The sequence below is a fragment of the Helianthus annuus genome, chromosome 6, assembly GCF_002127325.2.
Source record: "Helianthus annuus cultivar XRQ/B chromosome 6, HanXRQr2.0-SUNRISE, whole genome shotgun sequence".
NCBI lineage: Eukaryota > Viridiplantae > Streptophyta > Magnoliopsida > Asterales > Asteraceae > Helianthus > Helianthus annuus.
This window is the reverse complement of record NC_035438.2, coordinates 25,867,077-25,888,094: the sequence shown is the minus strand read 5'-3', so window position 1 is coordinate 25,888,094 and position 21,018 is coordinate 25,867,077. Positions and strand designations below refer to the sequence as shown.

Sequence of the window (21,018 nt, the reverse complement as noted above, 5' to 3'; positions counted from 1 at the left end):
GATAAACATAAATTATCAATGAATATGTGCATTAACTTTAAGTTTATTATCACTATATACATTATGCACTTGTGCATCAACATAAACGACCTTATTAACATATTCTGGAAATTATGCACATGTGCATGTTGCATAATTATGCACATGTACATCAGCATGAATGACCTTAATAACCCATTCTGTCAAAGTTTGCAGATGTACATAACTATGCACATTTTTGGTCTTTCTTTGTTTCGTCCTTTTTTTTCCTTTCATTTTCTCTTTCCGTTGACAGTTCAAAACAACCCCACTGTTCTTTAACCCCAACAACCGACTAATTACATCCTCGTCCACCTTTATGTTACCAACATCCAATTTAATGACCATCTCTTTCCCTCTAAACTTATCCACCACAAAATATGACAAATTTGATGGTAAGCTGTCCGTTTTAAAATTCAAAATACTATCAAACCCCATTTTTTAACTACAACCTTCTGTTTTTTAGACATTACGTCCAACTCCATCAACATTTGATGTGGCAACAAACATGTCCGTATATATCTCCAGTTGACAGCTCTAACAATTTTTTTTACATGCTGTCCCTCTAACAATTTCTTTACTCTCTGTCTTTTATGCGATTGTTTCAACTATTTGTGATGTTGATCTTTTTGCTAGTTTCTTAACTCTTTTTGATGATATCCCTTCTTTCATTGAACATGTTTATCCACACATTAAATGCACATGTGCAAATGCAATAACACATGTTATGAGATGTTCTTACATACTAATGCACATGTGCATCTTAAAGTTTATTTTAAAAAAAAAATAAATAACACATACCATCAACAACAGTGTTATCTGCCTTATTGACCTCCTTGTCACTATTGGCTTTTAATGTTGATAACCTTCTATTATTTGTCGTGCGAACTTCAACAAAACCTTCATTTGTTGTTTCCTCTTGTTTCCGCTTGCTAATCCTCCTATTAATGTCCTTGTGCACATCCTTCCTCGCTTTTTTCACATCTTCATTTATAAACTTAACATGTTTATACACAGTATACTATCAGCAAAAAAACATTAATACAATGAAGCACATGTGCATAAAAACATATTTAATTACTGATCAATCAAAATAAGAATTATAAATAATCAACATAATATAATCTTTTTGTTTATTATTCGTATTCTCTTTCGTTGCGCCTGCGTCTGCGTCCGTGTCTGCGTCTAGCATTTTTGACGATCCTTCATCTCTTAATTTTAATACATATGTGACTTTCTTCAAAAAAAAAAAAAAATTCCGATTTTTTTTTCAATTGATGATCTACAATTAACATGTTCAAAAATGTTAAATACCTTAATAGCTGTTAAATATATCAATAACATAATATCACAAATTATGCGCCTGTGCATAATAACATATTTTGTAAATCTATGCACATGTGCATATATGTATATATGCATATATCACACAACAACATCTTATTAACATAATTTAACATGAAATGCATATGTGCATAACCATACGTTACATCAAAATAAAACTAAAATACATTATTCACATGTTATTGCAAACTATGCACATGTGCATATTGACTTATTATTACAATTTATGCACATGTGCATATATAATACCAAACATTTCCTTAATAACATATTCTGTGATAAACTTATGATGTCAACATATGCACATGTGCATACCAATATATCACACAATACAACACGAATTCCGTATCAACAATATGCAAACGATGTAATATATATCATATAAAAAAAAGCACAAATGATTTGTATAAACTTGCAAACATGCTCGATTTAGATGACAATATAAATGTTATAATGCACAAAGTATATATGTTACATTGCACAATATCTATGTTACAATGCACATTATCAATGATACACCACATATTCCGGCGATTGTATTGCGATTCCGATGGTTATCCCTTAATATACTGTCATATTGACTATTATTGTAATCACGTTGCCCTAATTAGCCCTAATTGCGAACGGATTATAAATCCACAGTGTTTACAATCACGTTGCCCTAATTAGCCCTAATTGCGAACGGATTATAAATCCACAGTGTTTACAATCACGTTGCCCTAATTATGAATGTAAGAAAACAAGTACGATCTGTGATTATGTTCGTAACAAAGTTTATACGACTAATTTTGTTCAAAATTTTGGGAACTAACCTCGATTGTATGACAAAATCTGAAATATATGCTTGTAAAATCTCAAATCTCCGATAGAATGTCAATCCAAATGCTTCGATACGGTGAATCGATTGTAATCGACGAACTGGTGATGGTGAAATGTTGAGAGATTCGTATGTAATCAGAATGAAATGCAGATAGATGGAGTGGAGAGATTGAGAGAATACGTAGAGCCTGTGGGTAGTTTGGACGTGAAAGGCTATATTGATTATAATTGAATATATGATTGAAGTCCGACATCAGGTGCGTGTTTTAATAATTGTTTGGATATTTACAAAATTGCCCCATGTTCACATTGGTTCTCGCGGTTCTCGCAATAAAGATGGTTCTCGCATGAACCCTACCCTATATATATATATAGGGTGAAGTTATTGTAAAAAAGACCAAAAGTGTGAGAAAGGTAAGAAAGAATCTCAACCATTAGATCTAAATTAATTGAAAAGGGTATAATTGTAAATGCATTAACAAATTCAAATATGGTAATCATTGATTTCAGTATTTGGAGAGAGAAAATCCTTGATTTAAGGACATATAACCGTCCACAAATATAACACCAGTCAGAAAATATAACACCATTTAGCACAAAAATAACACCATTTAGCACAAAAAAACACCATTCACACAAAAATAACATCATTCAGCACAAACATAACACCATTCAGCACAAAAAAAACACCATTCACACAAAAATAACATTATTCAGCACGAAATATAACACCATTCAGCACAAAAAAAACACCATTCACACAAAAAATAACATCATTCAGCATAAAAGTAACACCATTCAGCACAAAAAAAAACACCATTCAGCAGTAAATAAAATAAACACCATTCAGTACAAGAATATAACACCATTCAGTAAAAGAAATATAACACCATTCAGAAAAAGAAAAAAAAAACACCATTCAGAAAAGAAAAAAACACCATTAAGAAAAGAAAAATAACACCATTTAGAAAAGAAAAAAACACCATTAAGAAAGGAAAATAACACCATTAATGAAAAGAAAAATAACATCATTCAATAATCCGTACATCTCTGTATCATCTTCTTCTCCGCTGCCGGCACCACCACTGCCGGTCCGCCACCGCCGTCGTCGAACACAACCACCCGACAGTAAAATCTCATGGTTCCCAACCGCCGCCGTTGTCGAACCCAACCACCCGCCGTCGTCGAACCCAACCACTGCCGGTCCGCCACCGCCGTCGTCGACCACCAGTGTCGGTCCGCTTCCAATTGATGTTTGATCTTCCGATTGGAGTTGTGCTGTTGGATCTTCCGATTGGAGTTGTTCTGAATATGGAAGAAGAAAGAGAGAGAAAGAGAGAAATTAGGAACGTATAATAGAGAGAGAACGAAATTGTAGGGATTTTGATTTACAAAATGAAGATAAAAAGACACAATTGCCCCTAGATATTTCAATTCAATCAAAATTAATAAAAATATTTTACATTTTGGTCCCTATTGATTTCAACCATTAGATCAAAAGATCTAATGGCTGAGATTCTTTCTTACCATTCTCACACTTTAGGCTTTTTTTACAGGATCCTAACTCTCTCTCTCTCTCTCTCTATATATATATATATATATATATATATATATATATATATATATATATATATATATATATATATATATATAGGGAGCCGCTAGAATGAAAACCACCTCGAGTTGTAAGAACCGCGAGAACCACACCATCCGGGTCGCCGTTTACCATGATTTTTTTTACAACTAGATGTGTATATTATAAACACATCCGTAAAAAAAATTAACCCCCCCCCCCCGAGGGGGTAGTTTTTTACACCACAAGTTTGGTGAAAAAAAAATAATAAAAACACCAAACTTGTGGTGTAAAAAACTACCCCCTCAGGGAGGGGGGGGGCGTTTAAATTTTTTTTTTACGGATGTGTTTATAATATACACATCTAGGTGTAAAAAAAATCATGGTAAACGGCGACCCGGATGGTGTGGTTCTCGCGGTTCTTACAACTCGGGGTGGTTTTCATTCTAGCAGCCCCCTATATATATATATGGTGAGGTTCGGCTACAAAGTCAATTTTTCCTACAAAGTTTACAATGTCATAAAACACCACAATTTCAACCATAAAACACACTTAAAACCCACAAAACATAAAGTGAAGACCGCTAAAACACAATAGCAAAACCCTAACAATCCATAAAAATTTCAACGACACCATCATAGAAATATGAATATAAAACACAACATGATAATCAACATAAAACACACTAATGTTAGTCATTCGATAATCAAAGCCTTAGCATCTAAAACACAACATAAAACACACAAATATGGCGTTTTAGTAATCGTCACTTTGTTACTTTTGGGTTTTGAGTGTGTTTTATGGTTGACATTATGGTGTTTTATGACTTTTTACACTTTGTAGGAAAAATAGACTTTGTAGCAAACTCCCACCCTAATATATATATATATATATATATATATATATATTAAGGGATGGTTCAACTGAAGACCACTTTTAACGTGAAAACTCGAAAACTAACTAAAAAAATTCTAAAAAACACACAAAATTTGTTTTATTTTTTAATTTTATTAAAAATCGCTAGTTTTTGTAAATTAAAAAAAACTTTTTTCAATTTTTTTTGTACTGCACATGTGTAATAATTCATATGTGTAGTACACATACACATATGCACAACAATTTTTTTTTAAAGTTTTTTTATATATCTAAAATAGCGAAAATTGGTATGCAAAAAAAAAAAAAAAAATTGGTATGTTTTTTAGGCTTTTTTTATTTAGTTTTCGAGTTTTCGCACTAACTAGTGGTTTTCATTTGAACCTTCCCCTATATATATGTAGGGTAGGGTTCAAGAGTGAACCATAATGTTTTTGTGAACAAAATGAACAAATCTTGTCCATTGATTTTGAAGATCTTGAGATTTATAATAATGGTAGTTTTCTAATTATTTATGTGTAGAAAATAAATGAAAAGGGCATAAGGGTAAATTGTTAACTAATTCTCTTTCCAATTAAATATTTAATTACATTCTCTATCTTCATTTCTCTCACCAATTAACAAATTTGTTAATTTTAAAATATACACTGTGCAGCCAAACTATTATACACATATGTATATCTATTTTTATACACATGCGTACATATGTAATTCGAGTAATACGTATGTGTACTTTGAGTATTCCACACAAGTACATATGTGTATAAACCATTTATTTTTGTGTATGTTTTATACATTATTACAATTCAACCAAACTGTTTTATACACATACGTATATCCGTTTTACACAAATACGTACACATGTAAATTTTATATATATATATATATATATATGAATAACAACACTATGAATCGAATGTATTGAACATAAGATGAAAAAAATTTAAGGAAAAGACACACTATTACATATAATCTAAGATTTTTTATATACTCCATCATTAAACATGAGAGAAATAGATGTTGAAGTGAAAGAGATTCAACAAAAGAGTAACCACCTAACTTTTAAAACCCAAAATACCAAACATGAGTTTAAGGATAATTTTTAAACTCCTTACAAATCTTCTCAATTTTGGATATATGACTATAACTAAAAAATGAAAAATCAAAAGGTAAACACCGATCTAAACCTCACAAAATTAAAAAGAGAAGTCAAAAAAGCATATATATTATCTATGCAAGCTTTATGTGGTTGTTGTTATCCTTACGAATTCCTCTTCTGGGGCATTTCTTCAAAGAACGTCTAGATGATCAGGAAAAAAAAACAAAATGAAGAACTGAAGCAATTGAAGTAGGTTGATGTTTGTCCAGGCGGTTGAAGGAAATAAGAAACTGTCAATCTATATTTTTTTTCTTTGAGTATTTTATTCGAATTTTGTTAAATAGGATCATATATTGAAATCACAACAAAATAGGAAATCGGTTACCTAACATGGTAACTGATTGATTTTGATGAATATTATTTAAAATTAGTTTATAATTAAAGAAAATAAAATTTGTATGGGTAATGACAATCTTACCCTTAAAAACTAAAAACTAATTAAGGGTTAGGATTTGTTCATTTTGTTCAAAAAAAAGGGGAGGTTCACAAATGAACCTAACCCTACATATATATATATATATATATATATATATATATATATATATATATATATATATATATATATATATATAGGTAGTTTAGGATAGTGGTGCCACAAAATTAAATAGTTTAGAGTAGTAAATGAAATGTGTAATGTAACAAGTAAAAATTGATGGATGCTAGGAAAGGCAAGTGAGCTTTCCCTATTATATTTTATTGTATTAGTTACTTTTTCTACATTTTCTAGAACAAATCCAATAGGAAGTTGTTGGGTCTCTAGCTTTAACGGTCCCCCTTCGTCGGGTGCTGCTTGTGCGGGGAGTGCGCCACCATAAATCGGGATTACTACTTATCGCAAAAATTAACAAAAACAAATGCAGTTTTACAAGAAAACCCTAAAGCACTTTGCGAATTTACTTTTATTTGTATATAACCATAATACGGAAAAAATTAACAAATTTATAGATATTTGTATATAACCATAATACGGAAAAAATCAAAAAATTTATAGAAAGCATATAACACGTAATCACATAGAATAATAGTTTAACTTTTTTGTAAACTCTTTAGCGACTTTTTGGTCACATAAATTAACAAAAACAAATGTAGTTTTATAAGAAAACCCTAAAGCACTTTACGAAGTTACTTTTATTTGTAGAAATCCATAATATTGAAAAAATCAACAAATTTATAGAAAGCATCAAACACGTATTGTAAACTCTTTTTCGACTTTTGTGTCACATAAATTAACAAAAACAAATGGAGTTTTAGAAGAAAACCCTAAAGCACTTTGGGAAGTTACTTTTATTTTTAGAAAACCATATTTTGGAAAAAACCAACAAATTTAAAGAAATCATCTAACACGTAATCTCATAGAATAATTGTTAACCTTTTTGTCAACTCTTTAGCGACTTTTGTGTCACATAAATTAACAAAAACAAATGGAGTTTTCGAAGAAAACCCTAAAGCACTTTGAGAAGTTACTTTTATTTGTAGAAAACCATATTATGGAAAAAAATCAACAAATTCAAAGAAAGCATCTAACACGTAATCAGATAGAATAACAGTTTCACTTTTTTGTAAACTCTTTAGCGACTTTTGTGTCAAATAAATTAACAAAAACAAATACAGTTTTATAAGAAAACCCTAAGCACTTTGCGAAGTTATTTTTATTTGTAGAAAACTATAATATGGAAAAAAAAATCAACAAATCTATAGAAAACATCTAACACGTATAGAATAATAGTTTATTCTTTGTACACTCTTTAAATACTTTTGTGAAGTGTGTTGTTTGAAAAAAAAATGTTTTAGTTGTGAAGTTTGATAAATTAAACAAATAATATTATAAAAAAGAGTTTACGAAATTTGGGATTAGTTGTAACTAGTAATTTGCCCGCCGTGCGTTGCGGCGGCACGTGACGGGTGAAAACATATAGTAAGATAACAAACGATTTGTAAAGACACAATATGTAAAAGCTAATTACAAACAAAAAAATGCAAAACATACATAAAAAAATTTTGGTCAATTTTATGATCGCTCTCAGAGGTGCTCGTAGAACTCACTAAACACTTCATACTTGAAAAAAGTTGGCACTCTAAAGTCCAGCATTTCCACACCTACTAAAGTATCTTGTAAGATAATATCATGTATTATTTTTGTGTATATAAATTTATAAATTATAAAATAAGGTGCTAGTAGTCTAGGATTAATTTTCTTATTAGTAAATTCAAATATAATTAAAAGTAGGGGTAACTTTTTAGAATAGTAACCAAGTTTTAAAAGTGTTCCAATTAGGTCACTGAAGTTTCAAAAGTGTTCCAATCAGGTCACTCAGCATTCATTTTTCATTAAAATTAAGGGTTTTTTCATCCATTTCATAAGTAACCATGGTGATGTGAATTTTTGTTTCTTTTTTCCCTTTTATTTAATGCTAACTTTGAGTGATGACGTGAATTGTAACTTGTTTTTTTAATTTTTAATGTAATTAAAGTGTTTTTATTTTTAATAAATATAATTTCATATATTAAAATAATCCGACCCCAACATCTTATTCTTCATTTTTTTCTTGACACACAGAAAAAAGGACATGACTCGATTTGAATGTTAAGTTATCTAATGGGGACAAAAACAATACGAGTGACCTAATTAGAACACTTTTGAAACTTGATTACTATTCTGTGACATATTGTTAGTACATTTATATAATGTAGCGATACCGATTGAATTTAAATATTATTAAAACTAATCGGTGTCGGTACATTTATCTAATTGAGTGATATCAATTTAATTTCTCTCACGTCCTTGTGGCAACGTACGAGTTTAATTATGGTATTTAAAATTAAGTACTAAAATACGTTTTAGTATTGTGAATGTTATATATGTAAAAAATATTACTTAAAAGAGAACACTTTCGGGAAAAAATGGTTATTCTTTTTGTATCTTCAAGTGTGATATACAAATTTTTAAAGGTTTTTATTTTTTGTATATATTACAAAAAGAAAATGTGTTCAAGCTAAATATTATGTCACTTGCCAGCCTTATTCGAGTAATAAAGGGGACCAACTCTTTATCTCTTTCAACCACTGTAACACTTTTTTTACCAAACCACGTACCACACCTTCCCTTCAGCAACTTCCACCACAGATCAACCATTCGCCACCAACCCGAAATCACACCACCACCACACCCATTCACGATTTAGACCACCAGAAATCAACAAATATTTTAGAGTTTTCCACGTAGAGAAAGAGTGCGTGTGCAGCCATGGTACCTTACAAATCTGCATCAAAAGCATCTGTTGTTACTCTCTTAGCTCCTCCTTCATTATCATAGGCTATTGAGGAACAATACATTAACCAGGACCAACAATGAAATTTATTACTCTCTCAATTTTCGGTTTGATTTGAATTAAATTAAATTAGGGATGAATTTTTTTTTCATTCAAATTTAAATTTAGTTTAGAAAATAAAAATTTGAGTAACACACTTCAAATAAAACAAAAACCGATTCGATTAATACCCATATCCAGCCAATATATAAACACTATAAGTATATAAATTGAAAGAGCATGAATTTGATATATATGATATATTACAAGTATTACAAGAGGTAAATTACTTTTTGAGTCCCTGTGTTTTATAGCGGTAATTTGATCATTTAACAAAATTTAACAACAAAATTCTAACTGGGTTAGAAATTTGGACTCAAATGGTTAAAGAAAATGCTTATGGGGACTCAGAGCATTCACATCCAAAGAACTAAATTGTGAGGGTTGTGTTTTTAAAATATAAAGAGTATAAAAAATGGTTGTGAGTGGAGGAGAGAGAAAATGTTACTGTTCATCTGTATATTTGGGGGGACACTGTTCACCTACTATATTTTTTAATATATATTAAAACTGGTTGTGAGTGAAGGAAAGAGAAAAATGTAATGATAAAGGTATAAAAAATTTATTTAATTGAAAAGGAGAGAAAAAATGTATTTGTTTTTAGTGGAAATATATTGATATAGGAGTTGTTTTTTAGTAGAATGTATGTCTAATTTTAGGGGGCTGGATGTGAATGCTCTCAGGTCGTTAAACTTTTTGCTTTTAGACTCAACTAGTTAAAAATCATAAAACACAGGGACTCAAAAAAGTAATTTACCCTATTACAAGTTTATAGAGTACTGTGATTATAACTAAACCAACTAAATTAACTTCTTAATTATTAAATGCTCAACATGGTGATTTTAATAATAATCAAGATCATTATTAATATATATATTTCAGAATTACAAAATCAAAATTTAGATAATCATATCATTATTATCTGAATTTTTACTTGACATCCTTAGAAGACATACTTTGGAAGTTAGGATGCTTTGCTCATTCCTAAAGAAATTGCAAGGATCAACTCTAGCCTTCACTCTAACAAGCCTCTTGTAATTTGTCTCTTTGAAATATTTATGTCCATAAACCATACCTTCAATAGAAGCATTGCTGCCATGGCTGTTTACACCAATATCCAAATCCCGGTAGTTGTAAAATGCTTCTCTAGGGTTCTTAGACACAAATGGAGTCATGTAATCATACATCATTCTTGTATAATTCAAGTATCGATTTTCCGCTTTGATTCCATGCTCTTCCCAGATTGTTAGGTAATGAATCTTCGCTATGTTACCCGATCGATGTGGGAAGGGTTTTGCGAATTCGGATATTTCACTCATTCTTCCACCATATGGATTGAAAGCCATCATTACGTTTTCAAGTTCTTTCATCCTATCGAATATGAATTCAAAACCTTGTTTAGAGATAGGGTTTTTTAAGTAATCGGATTTGGTCTTAGAAGGGCCGTTACTAAATCTCAGTGTACGGTTTAATAGTACTGTGGTCGGAGTACCAATGGGGAAGTTCATGTAATAAATCACAGACTCAATCCAACTCATTTCGATACAATCCGACTTTTGTAACCCTAATTCGGGGAAATCTTTGTTCAAGAGTGTAACAAGATTCATTGAGTTTCCTAGGTACAACGTTATAAACGTACCACGAATTGTCTTTTCACCGTTTGTATTGTTTATGGTACTCAATACCATTCGAAGGAAAAGATTGTTATCTAGCTTATCAGCAACTTGTGTCCACCGGTGGGCGATGGTGCTGAGGTTTTGTTCCGATGTTCTTTGGATCCTAAATGCCGTCACGACTTCAGGAACACGAACCAGTTTGAGCTTGTAGGCTAGAACCACCCCAAAACTTGCACCACCACCACCGGTGATGGCCCAAAACAAATCTTCACCCATACTCTTCCGATTCAAAAGCTTGCCATTCACATCAATTACTTGAGCATCAACAACATTATCAACTGATAGACCATATTTTCTCAACATGGTGCCCCATCCTCCACCACTAATATATCCACCAACACCAACCGTGGGGCATATACCTGCCGGAAAACCATGAGTGTTACTTTTCTCGGCTATTCGATAGTAGACTTCACCAAGAATTGCACCCGCCTGGACCCATGCGGTTTCTTGTTCAATGTCCACGTTAATCGACCGAAAATTGAACATGTCGACAATGAAGAAGGGTTCCTTCGTGTTTGTGACGTAGGAAAGACCTTCTAAATCATGGCCGCCGCTTCTTGTTTTCATTAGCAACCGGCTTTCTTTGCCGCACATGATAGCTGCCTGAATGTGCGAAACATGCTTGGCAGTGATGATTAAAATCGGTTTTGGTGTGGTAGATTTATTGAATCGAAGGTTTCTGATGTAAGTTTGCAAGACGGAGGGAAAAGATGAGTTTCCCGGAGTGAAAATCAATCCGGCGATCGGAAAAGAAGGGTCTGACCGGTTGTTTAAACATTGAATGAAGTGATCTGTAATGCAACTGGAAGTTGAAGATGATTTGGTAGAAAGGAATACAAGAAGTATTGTTAAAACTGAAATTTGGGAGTTGAAAGAAGATATGATTGCCATTTTTGTAATGAGGTATACATGTTTGAGGTTGCTGGATAAATGCAATATATAGACAGTCTGAAAGACGCAACTTATATTTGATCTTCAAAAGTCCTAAAAAGTTGGTCTAGTGGTTAGTCATTTGGTTTCTCTCTTTGAGGTCTCAAGTTCAACTCTTACTAGCATCACTTTGAAGGACATTGGTGGTGGCAATGAACTTTCGCCAGTTCGAAATCGAGCCCAACCGGGTTTTACCGCACTGGGCCTTCGGGTGGCGGGTTTTTCCCGGAACTGGTGGCTTGGTGGGTCGGGTATGCATCCAACTCTGACCGTTATGAAAGAGGGGATGTATTTGCTCGATTGAAGGCATCTCAGGATGCTTATCCGATGATTTAGTTTGCCTTTAAAAAAAAAAATTATTTGATCTTCAAAAATATATATTTCAAAACTGTTGTAACTATAATATGTACGAAAAACCCAAAAATATTAGTACTCAATTGTCATATCGTATGATCCATGACGTGTCATCTCTCTTTTTTTTTTTTTTTTTTTAACTTGAAGAGCTTTATTAGGAGAGTGGGGGTGGAGAATAATTTCTAGGTGATGAATATGTTCCACGGATGGAGAATTGAACAAGACCACAACCACCATCATCTATAACGCGTGATGATGTATAGCCCGTTATTTTTTTTAACGCTTGATACTTTTTATGTTGTGAGGGTAATTGTTGGTTGGGAGGAAATTGTTGGGTGTGGTGGTGAGTGATGACCCACTACTACAAAAAGAGGCATTTGCTATGAATTTTTGCTATGGGAAAAAATGGTGGCAAATTTTGCTACGAGTTTGCTACGGATTAGCTACGAGCTCATTTTGCTACGAATTAGCTACGGATTAGCTACGAACTTCCGTCGCAAATGAATTTCGTAGCAAAACTCATAGCATATTCGTAGCAAAATTGATGAAATTAATATAAATCATATAATGTAGCAAAACCGGTAGCAAAATCCGTAGCAAAACCATGAAAATAAGTATTGAGAAATAAACTAAAAAAAGTAAAATAAAATTTGTAGCAAAATCGATAGCAAAATTATGAAAATAAATTTAATAAAAAACTTAGTAAAATTGGTAGCAAAGTCCATAGCTAAATCTTAAAAATAAATATTTAAAAACTAATTAACTGAGGTTTAATAAGAATGGTAGCAAAATTGGTAAGTAAATAGAGTCGGCAGAGAAATTGGTAGCAAAATCTAGAAAAATTCTAAAAAACTAAGGTAGCAAAATCGGTAGCAAATCCATAGAAAAATTCATTGCAAAATAAGAAAAAGAAAGTATTCCAGAAATAATTTACAAATATCCATAGCAAAATACGTTAAAAAAAACAATTAAAATTAATTAATAATAGTAGTAGCAAAATCCATAGCAAACTAACAAAATAAATATTCAAAAAACAATAAAAGGACGCGTAAAAAAATCCATAAGAAAAAATGGACAAAAGAAATATTAAAAAATAATTAATAATATATACTATAGAAAAATCAAAAGCAAAAATATTAATTACTTAAAAATACTTAAAAAAGGTCAATTTTACACGGACTAATGTAAACATAAATACATTTAATATAGCTATCTCATACAAATAATACGTACCAAATTAAGCATAGGGATGAGCAAATGGTGTTGGGTACCGGTACCGAATATATTTGGTACCAGATTTTGACGTTTTTGGTACCGGTTTGGTACGGTACCGGTATTTATCGGTTTTACCACTCAAATACCGGTACGATACCAGGTATTTTCGGTACCGATGCCCATTTTTGGGATTTTCAGTACCAGTTGACACCGAACTCATCTCTAGTTAAATATATTACCCGTGACTAAGTGACACATCAACTTTTTTTCCTCCTTTCACTTTGTCCCACTCAAAGGAAATGGTTTAACACGTTAACACATAACTCATTTAATGCACTTTAACATTGGGTTTTTGTCTAAAAAAGAAAATAATAATTAATTCAATCTCTTAACATTGGGTTAACATGTTAACACATAACTCATTTAATGCACTTTAACACAAAGAGGGGGTGGTTTGTAAGGTTAGTTAACATGTCATGTCATTGTTAACACTGTAGATGTTAGAGTACACCGCATGGCCTTATCATTAAATAGATTTGGAAATATTTTTGTTCCTCACCTGGTGTAAATTAATTAAAAAAATAAAATTAAACTAATTTTAACACTTATAAACACCTTACATAATATAATTTAAACCCAATCACTTCAAAATAGTATTCTCTTCTCAAACTTTTAATATTCTTGAACTTCAAATTTTTAAAAATTATGAATTAAAGAGGTGATTATCGAGCCTCATTAGAGTTCGACTCATACGAATAATACGGGATCAGCGGTTGGAATTTACCCGATAATATTAAATTACATTTGTTAATATATAAACTAACATAACAAATAATAAAAATAATAACAAGTAAATAATGATTACTTAATCATCAACCAACACCTAACCAAACCCTTACCATTACACCCCTTCTGGTCATTTCTAAGTGAGAAAAAAGTGTGCTTAGACTATGGGGTATGAGGCGGGGGTTTGGGCGTGGGTTGGGGGAAAACGCCCAAGCCACCACCCCGGGTGGGTTTGGGTTGGGGCGTGGCCCTTGGGGCTTGGGTTTCAAGCCGGGCGTGGGGCGGTCTTGACATCCTAGTTAGCTTGCTTCCATTCGCTGACCACACCATGTCATAGCGGGCAATATGAAAAGTTTGAATTTTAAATTCAAACCGTTTGGCTTGGCCAAGCGGTCACCCCAACCGATCACCCCAACCCCAACATCCCCTATAAAAACCCCAAACCCCACCGTGTGGTCCATCCCAAACCATCGCTATCCCCCGCTACCCCAAGCCGAAGAACATGGCATCCTGGACCCACGAGGAAGAATTGGCTCTTGTCACAAGCGTCGTTGACGCTATGAAGGGGTGGCCACCGAGCCAAACAAAATATTGCCCGGAAGCATTCGCAACCTACCGACATAATGTCGGTAACGACCGCCACAACCTCAACGCGTGCCAACATAAATGGCGCGAGCTACGGCCCAAGCTCAACCGTTTCAAGGCTTACTACGAAGCCGTTTCGAGCGGCGAGTTAAGCCACGAGGACCGGGTGGCGGTGGCGAACATAGAGTTTCGAGGCAAGGAGCGAAAGGCGTTCGACAAGATCGAACTTTTTGAAATTTATTTAACGCTCTAGGGTTGTTATTTTGTAATTTTTTAGAAATTATGTAATTTTTAGGAAATTATGTAATTTTTAGGATTATGTAATTTTTAAAATTTTAATGAAGTTGTAGGTTTTTTTATAAATGTTATGTGATTTTTATAAATTTTTTGTATTTTTTTTGAATATTCTGCCACGCGGTGCACCCAACCCAAGCCCAACCCACGCCCCGCCATACCCCAAGGACACGTAACTAGGCGGTGGGGGGGCTCCCATTCCACGTGACAACAAATGCCCCAACCCAAGCCCCACCATACCCCACGGTCTTATATGTCGCTTACATAGCAACACTTTTTTCTCACCCAAGCCTCCAACCATGCCCCCATAACACATAGCCTAAGTAGCAAATTGGATTCATGTTGGTTTAGATGATTTTGTTTCTGATTATACTTTTAATTTTAACAGATTCTAATTTTTTTTATGATTTTAGCCATTTGTTTTTATCATTAGTTCTTCACACCCAAAAGAAACACAAAGCCACCGAGTCAAAACAAACACAAACTCCCGATCCGAGTCACCTCCTTCCAACTAATCAAAACCCTTCATTTTAATCTCCACCAATCAGAATAAAGCACACGGATCCACTATTTCTCATTCAAAAGCCGTTGCGAACTCAACTTCCACGTATATATATAACCAGGCATTATTTACCTGATTAGCCTTTTCGCAATCTGAAACCCTAGCTCCCAAATCCATCTATTCTCACCTTTTCTAGTAAGATTATTATGCATTTTCTTCTTTAATCGTTCATCAACAGTTCAAAATTGGTTGATTTTGTTCTGACTGTGTTTTTCTTTTGAAATTTATTAAGATTTGTTACTTTGATTCGCAATGGCTCGTATGAAGTAGACCGCTTGTAAGTCCACCGGTGGAAAGGCTCAAAGGAAGCAACTCGCTACCAAGGTATTTGATTCTTTCAACGTTCTGTACAGTTTTCGTTTTGATTTTGTTACAAAACTGTTCGTCGTTTATGATTGTTTTTTTTTGTGACGATTTGTTTAGGCTGCTAGGAAATCTGCTCCAACAACCGGAGGAGTGAAGAAGCCTCATCGTTATCGTTCTAGAACTGTCGCACTACGGTGAATTGGCCAAACATGCTGTTTCCGAGGGTACTAAGGCTGTTACCAAGTTTACTAGCGCTTAGAGGAGATTGGTTTGTTGGGTTAGGTTTTGTTTGGTTTATGTAACTGGATTTTGGTAATTTGATGTAAAGCTAGTTAATGTTAATTTATTAGTTTGAGATGCCTTGAAGTTGGACTGGAAGAAGACAACAAGTAGAGAAATATGCTATGACCGGAAAATTGAAGAAAGTTTGTTTATACACGTAAATGAAAGGGAGACTAGAATTGTTGTCAGATAATCCGCCACAAAATGTTCTTTAATGTTGAAATTAGGTGTATGGTTTTTGTGTAGTTTGGATTTTATTGTGTTATTTGAATAAGTTGGTATTTTAATTTTATTGGTTTGTATATCAAGTCATGTTGGTTTTTTATATTTATTAAAGATTTGAGTATAATGATTGAACGAAAAATAATGAAAAAAATAATAAAATTTTAAAGTTTCTTAATATCAGTTGTTAAATCCTTAGCAAAAAAACCTTACAAATTTGTAGCTAAAACATTTCAAAATCTGTAGCGATATTCGTAACAAAAATCATAAAAAATTTGAAACAAAATTTTTCAATGGATTTGCACAAACTGTAGAAAATTTATGTAGTCAAACTCGTAGCAAAATTTGTAGGCAAACTCGTAGCAAGTTCGTAGTTAAATTTTGTAGCAAAAACATTGCAAATTATCATAGCCAACCCATTCGTAGCAAAACTACTCCGTAGCTAAAAATAACCATAGCTAAAAACATCCGTAGCTACACGTATTCGTAGCTAAAAACAATCGTTGCTAAAAGTTTTCGTAGCTAAAAACCCATAGCAAAATTTCGTAGCAACCTTCTTCATAGCAAATTCGTGGCTAAAATACTGACGACATTTTTTGTAGCTAAATTCGTCGCAAACATAATTTCCGTAGCTAAAGTTCGTAGCGAATAAATTCGCGACGGGACTTGTAGCTACGAATCAAATCCGTAGCAAATTCGTAGCAAAAAGGGTGTTTGCTACGGATTTGGCCGTAGCAAATGCCTATTTCTGTAGTAGTGACCATTGCCACTAAAAAGGTTGTGAGTGATAGAAAAATGATTGATGACATGACGAAACTTGATTGGATGTTATGAGTGATGGAATTTTTGCAAGTGATAACCACCCCTTCCCCCTTAGGGTTCTCTATCTCGTGTCCGAATTAAAGGTGAATTTAAATGAAAGTACTTTAATGGGAGTTGACGTGGATGGGGTGACGGTTGAGGCGATGTAATTGTGTGGCCGTGAAAATATGAAGCTAGTTAAAGCGTGGAGGCCTAATGTAGATAAAGTTACGAAGAAGTTGTCGGGGTGAAAGGAAAAAATGCTTTCAATGGGAGGGAGAATTACACTGGCTAAGTCGGTCCTTGGTAGCCGTGAAACTATTTATCTCTATTTAAAGCTCCTAGAAGATTATTTTTCATTCGAGGAAAGACGGGTTCAAGAAATAAGACTATCTCCAATGCTAAATGCGCCCTTAGGCGTCCTTAGTTGCCACATCATCTGCCACGTAATATCCTTACAAATCTTTAAAAACTTAAATTTCATCTCCAACCCTACAAATATTTTTACCCTTCTTAATTTCCACCTCATCACCTATTCATTACACACAATATTTAAATAAAACATTTCTTTTTCTTACTTTGGGCCCGCCTTATCGCATGAACCGAGGCAAACACATGCCCTTGTGGAAGGGCATCTCACCTAAGGATCTCTAAGGGCATCCAAGGGCATGATCTCTAGGTGGGTCGGATCGGATGGGATAAGATTGTGGCGGCTAAACGTTTAGGTGGCTTAAGGTTGGATCAGATAAGAAGTCTCAGTTGTACCCTTTTAATGAAGTGGCTCTGGATATTTGAGCCCCAACAATTTAATTTGTGGGCTGGAGTTATAAAGTCTATACACGGGAATTGTTTGGTTGATGATGGGGTTCAGTTAAGAAGGACATCACTAGTATATAGAAGTATCTCGTGTCGATGAAAAATGATTTGAGTAATGCAGGGATAAGAGAGCCAGAGAAATTGGGTTTGTCAATAACATTTGGGCGTGGGAAAATCTCACTCTCAGCGATTAGAGATATGGTGGCTGGGTGTGGGTCGTTTCGTGTGGCATACGTGGGTTCCAATAAAAGTTTGTTTTTTTTTTGTTTGGAGGCTTTTAAATGGTGGCATCGCGGTGAAAACAAAGCGGGAGAAAAAGGGGGGGGGGGGGTACAGGTTGAAGACTTAACATGCGGCTTGTGTGGATTTGGATTAGAGACTATTGTGCACTTGATTGTTTCATGTGCTACTAGTGCTACTGTATGGTGGAACATTTGGACATGGCTCAAAGTAACAACAGTCAGTCATGGATGCTCTACAATGGGTTAATCATTTAAAAGGGTCAATATATGGTGAAAGTTATTTATGTCATTTCGTACGCGACTATTTGGATTATTTGGAAAACGAGAGACGAGAAGATCTTTGAGAGGATGCAAGTTCAGGTGGATCAAGTCGTCGATAGGATTAAAGAAGAGTCCTTCCGGTGGTTAAAGAATAAATCCCCTTATAGGAATCTGGATTGGGGAGAAATGATGTGACTTCAATATTCGAGTAACGATTATGTAATGTTTTTGTTTTATTTGAGACTTCTAGCTTTCTGTTGGCCCCTATACCCTATTTTATGGTTTTAATAAAATAGTTGTGGTTAAAAAAAGGTTGCAACATTATTATAATTATTATTAGAGTCAACTTCCGTTTTGCACCCTAGGGTTTGGTCGTTTTAATGATTTTGCCTCAATCCTTTAAAAATAGTCATTTTACTCCAATAGTTTACAATGTTTTTTCTATTTTGCTCACCGACTCTTAACTCGGTTAAATCATTCAACTAAGGATAGGGGTATTTCAGTAATTTTATATATAATTAAAGACTTTTCGATCTCAAATCTCATCTTTCCGACCTCCCCTCCACCTCTCTCCTCACCTCTCTCTCCCACACTCTCTCCTAAGCCCTATCTCTCTCCCTCACAGCCACACCACCCACCTATCCGCCGGTAAACTCAAAACCCAAAACGACATCGATTTTAGGTTTGTTACAGGAAGATGATAAGCCTTCCAAGCCCTCCGCTGTGCTATAACTGTGTTTAATTGACTATGATGATATCAACTACGTCACGATACTTCCCACCGGGCCCATCGGTTTGTGGTTAAATTATCGGGGTGTGACATAGAAGAAGCCCATAAGTCTATGTATACGATGCATCCCGGTAGTGATAAGATGTATCAAGACTTAAGAAAGAATTTCTGGTGGATAGGAATGAAAAAGGATATAGCAAATTATGTTGCTAAATGTTTAACCTGTTCCCAGGTTAAAGCTGAACATCAGAAACCTTCAGGATTATTACATCAATTGGAGATGCCAATCTGGAAATGGGAATTAATAACAATGGACTTTGTTACCAAATTACCCAAGACACGAAAAGGTAATGATACAATTTGGGTAATTGTAGACAGATTAAGCAAATCTGCTCATTTCTTACCAATGAAGGAAACTTTCAGTATAGAACAGTTAGCCAAGTTATATGTAAATGAAATAGTTTCATTACATGGAATTTCTTTATCTATTGTGTCTGACAGAGACATCCGTTTTACTTCTCATTTTTAGACAAGTTTCCAAAAAGTAATGGGAACTAGATTGAATCTAAGCACAGCTTATCATCCTCAAACGGACGGACAAAGTGAAAGGACAATTCAAACAATGGAAGACATGCTTAGACCTTGTGTAATTGATTTTGGAGGAAATTGGGATGATCATTTAACTCTCATAAAATTTTCTTACAACAACAACTATCATACCAGCATCAGTGCTGCACCATTTGAAGCCCTTTATGGACGAAAATGCTGAACTCCAGTCTGTTGGGCAGAGATTGGAGAAAAGCAACTATCTGGACCAGAGATAGTACGAGAAACAACTGACAAACTTATTCAAGTCAAAGAAAGACTAAAAGCAGCACGGGATCTTCAAAAGAGTTAGCAGATAACAGACGAAAACCATTGGAATTTCAAATTGGAGACAAGGTATTATTAAAAGTTTCTCCATGGAAAGGAATTGTCAGATTCATTAAAAGAGGAAAGTTAAGCCCAAGGTATGTTGGACCTTTTAAGATTATCAAAAGAATAGGACCAGCAGCTTATCAGCTACAATTGCTAGAGGAAATGGCAAGAATACATGATGTCTTTCACGTATGTAACCTCAAGAAGTGCTTAGCAGACGAATCACTGGTAATACCTCTTCAAGACATAGAGATAAATAAGAAACTTAAGTTTGTAGAGAAGCCCATTCACATTGAAGATAAAAAGATCAAGAATCTCAAACACAAGAGATTGGTTCTGGTCAAAGTGAAATGGGATTCAAAGAGAGGACCAAAATACACATGGGAGCTCGAGTCAGAAATGCAACGAAAATATCCACACCTATTCCAATGAATCTCAAGGACGAGATTAAAAACAAGGTGGGGAGGATATAACATCCCTCAAAAAACGCCTTAAGTTAACCCCTATGCATGTACACGAGCCGTACAACCCTAATTTTATTAATAAACAAATAAAATATTTATTTTGGTCGGCTCGCGGGCCGCGAGAAGTCAAGGGGGTTGGTCGCGGGGCGCGACACCCCTTTGCTTGTCGGTCACCCTGATTGCCACGTGTCGCCATACGTGTCGGACCTACATGCCACCCGGCCACCCTAGCCGTAGTTAGAGGGCCTCTTGCGGGGCGCGACAAGATCGAGAGAAGGGGGTCGCGGGGCGCGACAGACCCCAAATGCACCTTTAAATTGAGCAGACTTCTGCCTTTCAATTTCGTTCATCTCCTTCTTTCTCTCAGTCTATATTATAGCCAAAAATAGCTCGGTATGATACCCTAAAACACGAAGCTC

General features: G+C 34.3%; 1 protein-coding gene and 1 long non-coding RNA gene across 2 annotated transcripts; one reads left to right on the top strand and one right to left on the bottom strand.

Annotated features, from left to right (window-relative positions):
- Positions 1 to 10,054: 10,054 nt before the first annotated feature.
- On the bottom strand, positions 10,055 to 11,722 carry LOC110865045 (berberine bridge enzyme-like 8). The gene has a single exon (XM_022114239.2). It carries the CDS (start codon positions 11,720 to 11,722, stop codon positions 10,055 to 10,057), a length of 1,668 nt encoding a protein of 555 aa, XP_021969931.1.
- Positions 11,723 to 15,542: 3,820 nt separating this feature from the next.
- Positions 15,543 to 16,449, top strand: LOC110865044. The gene is made up of 3 exons (XR_002550323.2): positions 15,543 to 15,692; positions 15,790 to 15,881; positions 15,981 to 16,449. It is a non-coding gene; the product is annotated as an uncharacterized LOC110865044 (long non-coding RNA).
- The last annotated feature ends 4,569 nt before the right edge of the window (positions 16,450 to 21,018 follow it).

Bases quoted from the DNA above. Each gene is read 5' to 3' on its own strand.
- LOC110865045 (XM_022114239.2), bottom strand. From the start codon at position 11,722: ATGGCAATCATATCTTCTTTCAACTCCCAAATTTCAGTTTTAACAATA.